The following is a 13,720-nucleotide window of genomic DNA, read 5'->3' on the forward strand; positions in this document are numbered from 1 at the left end:
ATTTGAGTGTTTATAGTTACTTAATACAGCATATTTTTGTTTCAATATTTTTCGTTTACCAAAGCAAAACTAAAACAAAAATATGTTTTAGTGTGATTCTTTTAGGTTCGATTTGTGAATGTTTGCGAATTTGCTGTGAAATTTGCACATTTTGAGAAGTGAATTTCCAAATGCTTTGCTCATCTCCAGTTTTCAGCATTCCCGGTCATCCTTCAGTCTTTATTTTATCATATCATAAATGCTAAAAGTTTTAATGTTGCCTTGCTATCCTTGCAAATCAGCAACAGCAATTATATCAATTTTACTTGTAACAAATATGTGCTCACCCTAACCAATTTGGATTGACACTGTCACTTGTACCAGAAGAAGAGGCTGCAATGCTTATATGAGTGTTTAGGCCCCTTCAAACAACTGATCAGCAGTGGTGCTGAAAGTTGGACTTCTTCTGATCTAATGCTCAGTTTTATAAGGGTTAATAATATCCTTACGGCTGTGTTTCCACCTATGCATTTGGAATCCATTGCTGGGATTGTTGGCAACATTGTGCGTTTATTGGGAAATGAACTGGGGATGTGGTTTCCACCAGTGACTTGTCTTACAGCAAACCTCATGGACATAGACAAAATGAACGTCTCCAGACCCTACTCTTTGTATGGGACACATCTGTGAACATGCTCTGTGGGCGCAGTCTATAGCTAATGGGGGCCCAAGTTGTGAGCAACAGTTATTGTGTGCACCTCTATTATCTATACACTGGTGTCACCGGTCACTATACTCACATATGTGATGATAAGGAGGGCACTGCTAGTATATGTTTTGTACAGGACAGGTAGTTACGGCTTGGCTATAAGATAAAAACTGTAGATTTTAGAATTATATTACATAATAAACATAGTAAAATGGTAAAAATCAAAAAGTCACCAAAAATTCTTTAAAAATGTTTAACATAAAAATTCGATTTAACAAATAGGTCATTTTTTGATTCCCTTTAAGGTGCCTATACACCTTCAATAACTATGAGCTAAACCATAGTTTACGGTCTGTCCCAGAGTAGAGGGGTAAACTGCAGTCAGTCAGCTCTGGCATCGGATTATCCCTTCGAGAACAAAAGGGTTGGACATTGAAAATCCACTACCCTTCTCTTCAAAAACACAGTAGTGGATTATAACAGGGGCTTTTCGGGCGGCAGCCCGGGGCCCTGAGCTCCAGGGGGGCCCATGACCACCCAAAAAGACTTATACTTTCAGTGGTGTACTGTCTCCTGGATACACTTTCGCCATGATTTGAAAAAAAAAAATCACAGTTTTTTTTTATGGCAATTTTGCACAAATCAGGACATCATGACATTCTCTGTCCTGTACTATGAACGCCAGGCTAGTGCTGCCATAGTTACAGTGGGGTAGGGGGGCCCAGGCTTGGTGAACAGCCCGGGGCCTATGGTAAAGTTAATCCGCCCCTGCAAAAAGATCACCTGTTAAATGAGTGGCAGGTTCGGATGACTTTAGTATACAGTGGATGGGCACTTTTAGGATATGTAGTCAAAACACCTGTACAATTGGATGCAGAATTTACTGCTATGTAGAAGCTGCCTGGCCAACTATAAGCATGGGCCGACATGCTGCGTATGAGCACCAATCTCGTACATCGGCACTTGTTATTCGGCTCCAGCCTGTGTAGGCAGGGACGTATGAAGGTTATCGTCTACAGTTTTAGTATGAGATGTTCATAAGGTCTCCACATGTGCAGACATGCTAATATAACTATATTCTTTAGCGTTTGTGGTGAGCAGCTGGCATTGAGAGACTGGCATACTTCCTGGTCATTTGGGGGATGTATGATTCATCCAAAGTGAATCTACGAATCCTTACATCAGAGATTTCACAGTTCAATATCACCTTAAAATAATAAATATCGGCACTTCTATTAGTACCTTTTGGCAGGGTCCTTGGTGGTCCTCAGTGGTCCCCTGTGTGGTTTGTCCAGGCTTCTTGCAGATAGACGGCAGAGTCTGATTGCACGGGCTGTCATTCCATTTACCCTCCTGTTGGGAAAGTATTCAAGAATAACAAGCTGAAGATATTACTTGAGAACTGGTGAAATAGCATATTGATCTTGGCCTTGAATTGAGCTGCCTGTGAACGGTCCCATTGTGAAGCCCCCCCTTTGGTGGTCTTGCAATACAGAACTCATAAAATGGAAGTCATGTTAACACAATAGTAGACATGGCAGAGGATCAGGCCGGTGTATTGTATGAGTAGCATAAACTACTTGTCCCCAGGTTGTTTGTGGTATTGCATCACAGCTTTATTTCTGTCAATAGACTTCAGCTACAACAACAGACATTACCAATGGCAAATTATGTGCAGTTTGTGGCCAGGTTGTGTGAATCTGGACTGTGGGTTGAAGCAGCCAGGCTTTCCTAAACCTGTATCCAACTCTTTAAGAAAGCACAAACCTATGCATAAAAGCATGTGGTTTAGTTTGGATTTTCCAAAGGCACACACGCCATAATACTAATACATAATATGACAATGCCCCCATGATAAAAAAAAAATCCCTTTCTCACCGGCCCCCAGATGGTCACACAGTCCTCCATACTATCCCTGAAGTTGTTGGGCTCAAAAGGATGCCATGATGTAAAAGTGACGCTACTTCCATCTGACCACTCAAAGTTCATCTGGTGCTTGATATCATTCAGTCCAATCCACAACTCCTCCACATCTGAAAGAAGAAAACGCTGAAAGTTCAGACACTGATGTAAATTGCAAATTTCTGGCACTTTCTGGCACCAGTTGATGTGAAAGAAATTTTTGTTTTGCTGGAGTACCCCTTAAACTTATAGTCATAACTAGCGACTATTGCTCTGAGTGTTATGGTGAACAATTTCAGGTCATTCCCAAAAGCTCTTGTTTCCGAATGTTTATTGTTAATCAGTGATCGTTAAAAATCGCTTTGTCTATTAGGATCGATCTGAAAGAGCAAGCGAGTAGTGGCTGGGGGGGGGGGGCATGGGGAGCTGTGGGAGGGGCTCCCCGGAGAATCTTTAGCTTGTCCGGGAAGCCCATAGAAGATAGTGGCGGTCTGCTGCCTGTTACATGAAGCAATTCTATTCTATGAAGAAATTCGTTCTATTTTTTTTTCAACATGTCGAAAGACGCTAATAGTTACTTTTTAACAGGAGCTATTACACCATGTGATTAGCAGCCGTTATAGCTAATAATTATAATATATATATATATATATATATATATATATATATATATATATATATTAATATTATAATCGGCCAAATATGTTCGTAATAGGACCTTTAGACGCCGTACTTCAACTACATCTCCTCAGGCAAAGCATATGAAAGCAAAAGCATATAATGGCAGAAGTTGATCTTACTCCTTCATGTACTCTCTATGTGCATCCTGGCTGTTAAAGGGGTTATCCTTCCAAACAATGTCAAGTGCCACTCCTAAGACAATGAATAGAGCGCTGTCTCCCTCCACCAGTCATCTAGTTATCCCCTATCCTATGGATACAGAATAACTTCTAATTGTGGGATAAGCCATTTAAAGGGTTGTCCTATCGGGGAAACCTCTGCCTATTTGTTTGGACACGTAGATGTCACAACATAGACATCAATTATGCCTCATTTCTCAATAGAACAGAGAAAAGATACTGCAGACAGGGTATGTCCCTGATTTTTCACCTTGTTTTATCTGCTTGGTGACAAATTCCAGTTCCAGGAGGCTGTGGATGCTGACAAGGTTGCCCTCACTCCTCACACACGTCTTTCTTGCTTCTTGCCAGTTCTTCTTCTCACTTGTTAGACGGTAACAGTTTGTGCCGTAACTCTGCCATCCAGAATCACACTTTACAACATCTGGCTCCACAGGTTCTACAATAAAAAGGAAGAACATCTATCAAAGGTGACAAGAATCACTAAATAACAGCTGGAAACCAAGCAAGCGTTATTGCCTTCAAATAAAAATACATTGCTGTCATTACTTGGGGTGTTACCAAGTTCAGATTTAATATAGATTGATAAATCTGCCGTACAACACTTGTCCCATGGATCAGTGGGGTGACTGCTGTCAATCACCCTGCGAGGTGCTCCATGTCTATTCATAGGGACCCAAAAATTCCGTCATGTTATCCGTTTACCTGCCAGAAATAAAAGCAGCAGCTGCTGAGACGCTACAGGGCATGGGAAGGAATTACACTGCAGTACTGTGGACATGCAGCTGTAGGTACACTGTTATTACCCCAATTGCAACTGCATTCAAATTAATGAGTGCTAAGAGATGAGAGGGAAGCATTTATTAACCTTTTAGAAACACAGCACACAGCCAAGACTTTCTCTCTCTTTCCTGAACATAGCACATGCTAAGCCCCACCCCCAATTCCTGTATTTTGTCCTGATTTAGCTGTTACTAGAGACAAATTTTCCCTGACAATATGCAGCAGACAGTTGATCACAAAGAAAGGAGACACCTAGTAGCCAAGATTTTCAAGCTGTTTTCTGTGTAATTTTTTAGTAAATTAGCTGATTAGCAGACAAATGTTAGTAATCATTTATATCACATAGAAAAAAATTGAACTGATTTGTACCTAATGTTTCTTCTTTGTTACACTGAGCAGTATGACCTATATGCATGGCAGTAAATTAAATTAATGTATTAGGCGGCTTCTGTAGCATCTGTCTCTACCGGGACATTGAGAAAAATCTGTAGTGATTGGTGACCTCTATATCATTGCATTTGCTATATTTTTATCACACAACTTGCAATCGATATACATTGCAGTCAGTGGCCTGTGAGGCACCTTTATCAGAATCATTCCTCAGTGAATTTCCACTTCATATGAATGCACTAGTATCTGTGTAAAGATTGTCTGCCTCAGCAGGGCGCAAGGAGAGTGACGTTAAAAACATCATGAGACCTGCCAACTGGGAAAGAATGCAGGGCCCCTGCTAAGCAATGCTGTATATCGTTGTTCCAGTTACTAAATTCTGCTAAAATGGAAAATTCACAATTTCGTTAGCCAGAATATGATTTAATATTGTGGAAGAAAGACTGTGCCATGGAGTCACCTATATTATCTGTGATAAACCCAAGGGGTTATTGCTAGTGACTTTTCAATAGTATGACCTTTAAGGCTATGTTCACACTATGTAAGTCTCCGGACGTAGCGAATAAGCGAACGGAGATTTACGTAGTTTGCGTACAATGGAAAGTATACGATGTACGGCTGCACAGTTCACACTACGTACAAACTGTGTTTCACGGACGACATGGATGTGGAGGGCCTGTAGTGGAACCCCCCTTCCTCCACGACAGCATCTCCAATATGAACTGTATGGATATGTGCAGCGATGTAATGACACAGGCCTGGGGTAATTCACCACAGGCCTTCCACATCCGTGTCTACCATGAAACACGGAACGTGGAAATAAGGCCTTAAAGGGAATGTCTCACATTAAGAATGCAATCTAATGTGCAGGCATCATATTGTACAGCGGGAGAAGTTGAGCAGATTGATATATAGTTTATGGGGAGACAATTCTATAATTGTATAACTTGTCTTTTATTCAGGAAAGTCTCTGCTCATTCTACACTAATTTGTCTAGTGGGTGGTCCTAATCAAAGACTGACAGCTCTCAAAGCAGAAATAAAACACAAGGTATGGTGAAACTTTTCCTGCAAAACTATCTGCTCAGTTTCATGCCATGCTGCCTGCAGACTAGACTGCATTTACAACATGACAGGTTCGCTTTATGGCAGTCTTGCAGAAAACATGTTTAGGGTACAAACCCACTTGACGTATTTGCTGCATGAATCAGTCTTAAAAATAAGCAGGCAAAACGCAGGTTGGCTTTATACAATTGTTCTGCAATAAAATACGCAATTGCGTATTTTTGAAGCGTGAAGCTACATGCGTTTTTCACACAGGTTGTTAACAACTGATGCTTTGCTAACAACAAGCTTCACACTTCAAAAATACAATTGCGCAATTGCGTATTTTAACGCAGAACAATTGTATAAAGCCAACCTGCGTTTTGCCTGCTTATTTTTAAGACTGATTCACGCAGCAAATACGTCAAGTGGGTTTGTACCCTTAATCTCCTTTACTGACAGGGCAGTGTTGCTTAGTTTAAAGAGTTGGGGTGAGCTTTGTAGCACAAGCACTAAACTTTAACAAAGTTTTCCTACATGTACATGTATTTTCCCTGTAGGGAGTCAACAAGATGGAGGATTATGAGACACATAAGACATCATATTTTTGTTAATTTTCACTTTTCACTTAATTTTGTAATAGGGAATAGAAAAGGATTAGGATTGTAAAACAGGTACATTTGCTATTTTTATTTTCATGTTTATAGCCTATTCCGTCTAGGCACATTTACCACTCACCTACAGGAGGGAGGTTCCTCTTGGAGCTTTTCTTGCATACATAGGGCAGAGCATTATAGCAGTTACGGGTCTGCCAGGCACCAGACATCTCTGTACGAATCACCGCACAGCTTTCTTCTTCTGAATTGCTCGGCTGATCTAGAAAACAGTCAAGCAGCATTATTAGAATTATGGACTATTTATTCAATGAAGAGCTGGCTTTTTTCATGGCACTCAGACAAGCACGGGCAACAGCTGTAATGACTTATTTCACTAAACAATTCTAATAAACCACCCTAAATAATGTCATTCTATCTTCCATCCAAAAACATGCAATCATTGTAATGTAATAAATCACAGATGCAGAGTACTTCAGCATTTAATGCATTACATATCATGATGCTGCAAGCTTTAGTTTGACCTTTTCAATGGTGAGCAAAGTGCTAAAAGCCAATTTAAAGCTTGCAATGTAAATTTCAATGCTGTATCTTTGTATGTAAGGGTCAAATTATGGTTTTCTACATAACACACCTTGACTATTTCCATATACGACATTGAAAACACTCCAGTACTACTATTAATATCACAAAATGGCCAAACATGGCATACAGGTGGCGGAAAGAGAAGAATAAAGAAAGGGGTCCTACTTACCACTCTCCCAGTTTAAGAACTTTAATGGAGATCCATCAGACCACTGCCAGCCTCCATTAACATTTATATCATTGAGTCCTATCCAAAGGGTGGAACTGTATCCAGTCAGGAGGCCTGTACGGAAAATAGGCAATGTGATGGACATGACTGACATGAAAGAAAAACGGAATACTATAGGATCCATATACATCCTCTATGAACATGAGCGTAGAAACCTATAAGGTCGTCCTAAACAGAAAGTATGGCACAACTGTAAATAGAGCCTATCATTATCCTCGATCAGCCTAATATTGTGTGGGTCCTCTTTGTGCTGTAAAACTGATCCATTAAAGAGTGCCTGTCATCAATAATAACTTTTGACATGTCATCATGAGGTGAGGTACATGTATAGGTGTTGTTGTGACAACTCAGCCAAAGATGGGATTGTCATGATGCCAGTGCTTGTCCAGCACAAAGGTGTGATGTTGGTACCTGCTTTGTGTTGTGGCTGGCTGTAATCCCCAAATGGTCGGTAATCTGCCGGGTTTGCATGGGTCCCTCTGGTTCTTGTCACGGTAGTCCTGAGTGGCAATTGACCCACCCGGACTATCGGTACTGCCACCCACAGAAAGGGGTAAAATAACCCAAGGTGTGCAGATGATGTGTATGGGTGCTGGTGAATATAAAGGATGACAGAGTCCCGGTGATATAAAAATAGACCAGCTTTTACTGTAAAGTCTTTCAGTAGTACAACACACTTCAGTAGAATAGATAAATCTTCACATAGACTTTAGTGCTTAACTCGTTTGTGCCCGGGGAGGTGCCTGGAGAAGTAGAACAGTAGAGAGGCAGTCGCAGCAGTGCCTGAAGAGCCAAGAGTAGAGTAGAGGAGAAGAGCCAGTCAAAGGAGCCCCGACCCAGTGCAGCAATGTACACCACCAGAACCTCTTGAGAAGACTTTGTAGTGAGAAGTTAACTTGCACCCATGTATAGACTATATCTGACCACCTTGTGCCCTACAGTGTCGAGTGACCTATCCTAATAGGGTGATACAAGCCCCGGTTGTGGTTATCCGGGTGAAGCTAAGTTCCTGGAGGTGTCCCAGTTACCTGCACTGTGAGATATTATACATAAACCTTCCTTGGTAGCTTTGTCCTATCCAGGCTAGTTTCTCTTGTGTTTCAAGATACTGCCCTGCACTTTTTAGACGTGTTCTCGGTGTGGGTTAGGGCATTCCTGGACTCTTCTCCCTTTAGTGTTTAGCACTGCTTAGAAGGTACAGTAAAAGTAGTAGTAAAACAACTGGTTGTCTCTAGCTGCATCTGTACACTACTGTGTCTCAGACTAGACTGAACTCTTGGCCCTGGCTTGGCTACCGCAGGGACGTTTGTTCTGTGTGTCTTTCTCCCACGAGAATCTGATTAGAACTGAACTGCACTTCCTCCACCAAGTAACTAACTTCCTAAGTAATCTACTCTGTGAGTGGTGGGGATGAGTGTGTGCATAAGAAAGAGGGAAAGTGATAGATTAGAAGTAGAAAGCACCTCCCATAGGTCAATAAAAGCACATGGTACACAGAAATACAAAATACTGACATCTAGTGGTAATACTTTAAAAATACCTTTATCACCACTTAACCTGGAGAAAGAAGCTTTTACGACAGGTGCACAAGACAAAAGAAAATAACTCCAGTTGTGGGACACCACAATCAGACATATCAAAAATAATTGATCACAGTGTGTCTCACTGCCGAGGCCCTCTTTAATCTGGAGTTATAGCTGGGGGGAGAGAGTGGCAGCTGTGTCATCATCTCCCCTGCTGTATCCCATAATGGCCAATTCCAATAAAGTAAGTCTATGAGAGTACATTGTAGGAATTTGTGTTCGGCCTTCGAGTGGATCACGTCACTGTTGCGCTCTCTCCCTATATATACTGATCACAGTGGATCTAAGCAGTGAGACACGCTGTGATCAATAACTTTTGATATGTCTGATAGCAAGTCAAAAGTTATTTTTGATGACAGGTATGGTTTACACAAAACTCTTGAAAGGTGTCAAGTTGCTTCACCCGGCCATATCTCAGAATTGAGACCTAATGTGATTTTTAATATATAATATATCTCACAGCTGACAGGCACCATTGTAACCGGATAACCAATGTTTTAAAGTTATAGCTGATCATTGTATGTAAACCATGAGTATGCCACTGTTTGCTCTTAACCCACCATTAATGTACGTCTGCTCATGTATCTCATTGATGCTGAGTAGATTGGCATCTTGCTGCAAGCAACTGGTCCAAGCTTCTCCCCATGACAGCGCAGACTGGAAATTAAACTGGTAGCAGCTGCCGGTTAGTGGATCCTTATCCCAGAACGCTTCACAGTCCGGGTCTGAAACACAGAGAAAACACAACAATGCAGCCATTAGTCTCTATCAGCCTGAGAAACAGCAGCTAAAGTACATTACATCTTAGAAGGAAGCCAGACTAAACCCATTAAAGCCATCTGAATAAACATGGATATACGGCAGATAAGATCGGCACATTCCAGCCCCAGCTCCATTGTACCCGTAATGTATGGATTTTTTTTAACCTTCATTTCAGACAGAACGGCAGACCGTAAAGAGTGAAGCACTGAATTTATGATGTTTCAGCAAAACAATGGATATTGCAGCGAAAATGGCCATAAACAGGCAATGCCTAATGGTAGAAAATGAAAAATAAAGGAAAACAGGCTGCTGGCTGGAAGCGTCTAATGTATTTTTTATGATGGGGACATATCTTTGATGAATCAGTGCGCTCAGACTGAAATGAGACTGCATGTCATACAGCTCGCCAAAATGATAAGGTATTCCACAATAAACATGTCCTTTATTGGCACGTATGAGGAAAGAAAAATTAAAAGGAATGTTCACCAGTAAATTATTATTATTATTATTATTATTATTATTATTATTATTAAATATTACATTTATTGCAGAGAAAAATAAAAATTGTGAGAAAGCAAGTACTAATTCTGTTCACCGCTTCAGAGTGATTGGAAACATATTGGGGCCGATACAGTATGTACAGCACCCAGAGAGGGGAGACTGACTAGAAAACGCATTGATGACTACATTAAATGGGTTATCCAGTGCTACAAAAACATGGCCATTTTCCCCCTACTGTTGAACTCAGTTCCATTGAAGTAAATGGAGCTTAATTGCAAACCAAACCTGAACTGGAGACAACAGTAGGGGGAAAAGTGGCCATGTTTTTGTAGCGCTGGATAACCTCTACCAAAAGGGCAGAAGGAATGGAGTATGGAATACATTTACACCTAGTAGACGGAAAGATAAGGGCCCTATTGCACGGAGCGATAATTGGTCGAATAGGGCTGATTATCGCTCTGTGTAATAGAGACAACGATCAGCCGATGACTTTGATCATCAGCTGATCATTGGTTTAGGTTTGGACCTAAAATCGTTGGCTGACAGTTGCCCAAACACCTGACACCTTACCTCTTGCCGCTCCCGGTCTTCTCTCCTGTGCTCTGCACCTTCCCTATCCCGTCGGCTGCAGCGTCTGATCGGCCTGTCAGCTGCAGCCCTTACTGCCCGATTATCGGGCCATCTAATAGGTCCAGTAAACGAGCCCCAATCTAGTAGATCGGCGCCCGTTTACTAAAATGATCAGGCCGTAGTCGGCTAATGTAATAGGACCCTATGTGGGACTATATTTACAGCATCCAAAAGAGGAAGGAGATTGAAAACTTTCTGGGGAAAAGACTATAAAGAGAGACAGGGATCTTATGGGGGACTTTATTTACAGCATCAAGAGGGGGAAGGAGACTCACTAAAAACTTAGGGCCCTATTAGACAAAGTGATTTTTCTTTTTTGCCGACGATTTTTGGGAATGACCTGAGATTGTTCACCATAACACACAGAGCGATAGTCATTAGTTACGATTGTTACTATGATCATTCACTCCTTCTGATCCATACAAAAGGAGGAACGATGTGTACATACCCGGAAGATTAGCAAATATTTAGGGAACAATAGTGAATGATTAACAATAATTCAGCTTAAAAGATGTGATTAAAGACACGGCACAACTAGAGGAGGAAGCGAGCGCCAAGCTGTCAGATCAATGCTTAATTCCTCTTCAATCATCGCTTGCTGCCTGTTCTATTACACACACAGACAGCGAGCATGAGTAGTGGCAAGGGCCGCGGGAAGCTGCAGGAAGGGCTGCCTGGACATGATCCTTAGATTGTAAAGTCAGCGGCAGTCTGTGCCTCCATTAATATTGAACAGGGAAAATCACAGCAGATTGTCGCTGTCGAGTGCATGTCGGCTGTTCGTGTTCTTTACAGGCGCCATTACACCAACCGATTATAGTCCGGAGTGGCCAAGTAATAGTGTATTAGGGCCTTAAGCCTTTGTCCATACACCCAGAGAATACAAACATCAGTGAAACTATGGTTCAAGCTGTGGAACCAGCCTTGTCATATATTACATGATCATGATATTAGGTATATACTACACATCTTTTACAGTTATCACTGCACAGAAAATTGTCTGGCCAAAATGGATATTCTCAGGCGATAAACTGTTACAGGCAGGAGTTCTAGGAGCCAACCTGGTAGGACCGCATTACACGGCCTGATTAGCTAAATCGGCGCGCTTACTGAGCCTATTACACGGCTGGACGATTGCGTAGCAAGGGCTGTATAGATGTATATATTGTTAAAGGGGTTGGCCACTTTATAGTAAAATTGCTCAGTGTACAGTATTAGTAACTGCATAGCTCCCAACCATCCCGGATTCCGCGGGACAGTCCCGTTTTCGGGGTGCTGTCCCGCGGTCCCGGGAACGGCACCCAGTGTCCCACATTATATGTGGCCCCACCAAAAAAACAATAAACCAGTAACTCACCTGTCCGCCGGTCCCAGCAGCTCCTCTCCCGGCAGGGCGTGCATTCCCGTCATCCTCCAGGATGGGCAGCGGGGTATACAGACACTGACTGTACCGGAAGTGACCTGCAGCCTCTGTCATGAATTACTTCCGGTACAGTCAGTCAGACTCTGTACCCCGCTGCCTGCCCCGGACGATGACGGGAGTGCGCGCTCTGCCGGGAGAGGAGCTGCTGGGACCGGCGGACAGGTTAGTTACTGGTTTATTGTTTTACTGGTCGGGCCACACAAATGGGGGGATTGGCTACTATGTGGGCACTATATGGGGGATTGGCTACTATGTGGGGCACTATATGGGGGGATTGGATAATATGTGGGGCACTATATGGGGGCATTGGCTACTATGTGGGGCACTATATGGGGGGATTGGCTACTATGTGGTGCACTATATGGGGGGATTGGATACTATGTGGGGCACTATATGGGGGGATTGGCTACTTTGTGGGGCACTATATGGGGGATTGGCTACTAAGTGGGGCACTATATGGGGGGATTGGCTACTATGTGGGGCACTATATGGGGGGATTGGCTACTATGTGGGCACTATATGGGTCATTGGCTACTATGTGGGGCACTATATGGGGATTGGCTACTATGTGGGGCACTATATGGGGGGATTGGCTACTTTGTGGGGCACTATAAGGGGGATTGGCTACTATGTGGGGCATATATGGGGCATTGGCTACTATGTGGGCACTATATGGGGCATTGGCTACTATGTGGGGCACTCTATGGGGGATTGGCTACTATGTCAGGCACTATATGGGGGGATTGGCTACTATGTGGGGCACTATATGGGGGCATTGCCTACTATGTGGGGCACTATATGGGGGCATTGGCTACTATGTGGGGCACTATATGAGGCATTGGATACTATGTGGGGCACTATATGGGGGCATTGGATACTATGTGGGGCACTATATGGGGGATTGGATACTATGTGTGGCACTATATAGGGGGATTGGATACTATGTGTGGCTCTATATAGGGGGATTGGATACTATGTGTGGCACTATATAGGGGGATTGGATACTATGGGCACTATTGGGGGGATTGGATACTATGTGGGGCATTATAATGGGGGATTGGATACTATATAGGGCATTTTTGGGGGGATTGGATACTATATCGGGCACTATTCAGTCAGCAGCATGTGGTGACTGTAGGGGAGTTGCTATGGGGGCGTGGCTATAGAGGGTCGCTATGGGGCGTGGCTATGGGGACCGCGGTGCACATGTCCCTCTTTGCTCTTTGCAAAAGTTGGGAGGTATGGTAACTGTACTCACCGTATATACTGACAGCAGCTCCCTGTGTACCTCATAGAGCTAATATCAGACTCTCCTCCTCCAGGCTGTGCTGCCCGGCTCTGTGGTGTTTTGGTCCATAAGATTGCTGACATGGAGAAGCATGTGACCAGGCCCCGCCCCCCAGTGTCCACCACTGAGCCTGTTTATGTCTATGGAGGACACAGGGGACAGGGCATGGTCACATGCTCCTCCATGTCAGCCATTTTGTGGACTGAAACAAAACAGAGCAGGGCAGCCCAGCCTGGAGGAGGGGAGTCTGATTTTAGCTCTATGAGGTACATAGGGAGCTGCTGTCAGTATATACAGTGAGTACACTTACTAATACTTTGTACTGACCTATTTTACTATAAAGTGGCCAACCCCTTTAACAATGTCCGTGCAGCCCTTGCTTTCACATAGAAAATAAAAAAGTTTATATTTACTCATGCTTCCTTGATATCCTGGTGCC

General features: G+C 42.9%; 1 protein-coding gene across 3 annotated transcripts in view; it reads right to left on the reverse strand.

Moving 5' to 3' along the window:
• MRC2 (mannose receptor C-type 2) overlaps positions 1-13,720 on the reverse strand; it is an 86,221-nt gene that overhangs the window by 24,036 nt on the left and 48,465 nt on the right. For all 3 annotated transcript variants that reach the window (XM_069952838.1, XM_069952837.1, XM_069952836.1), the window contains 6 exons: positions 9,238-9,402; positions 7,035-7,148; positions 6,405-6,542; positions 3,701-3,889; positions 2,567-2,721; positions 1,931-2,041 (listed from right to left, as the gene is read on the reverse strand). In XM_069952838.1, the coding sequence (XP_069808939.1) occupies positions 1,931-2,041; positions 2,567-2,721; positions 3,701-3,889; positions 6,405-6,542; positions 7,035-7,148; positions 9,238-9,402 (872 nt within the window). The remainder of the gene's footprint in view (positions 1-1,930; positions 2,042-2,566; positions 2,722-3,700; positions 3,890-6,404; positions 6,543-7,034; positions 7,149-9,237; positions 9,403-13,720) is intronic.

This window comes from Dendropsophus ebraccatus, chromosome 14 (genome assembly GCF_027789765.1).
Source record: "Dendropsophus ebraccatus isolate aDenEbr1 chromosome 14, aDenEbr1.pat, whole genome shotgun sequence".
Taxonomy (NCBI): Eukaryota; Metazoa; Chordata; class Amphibia; order Anura; family Hylidae; genus Dendropsophus; species Dendropsophus ebraccatus.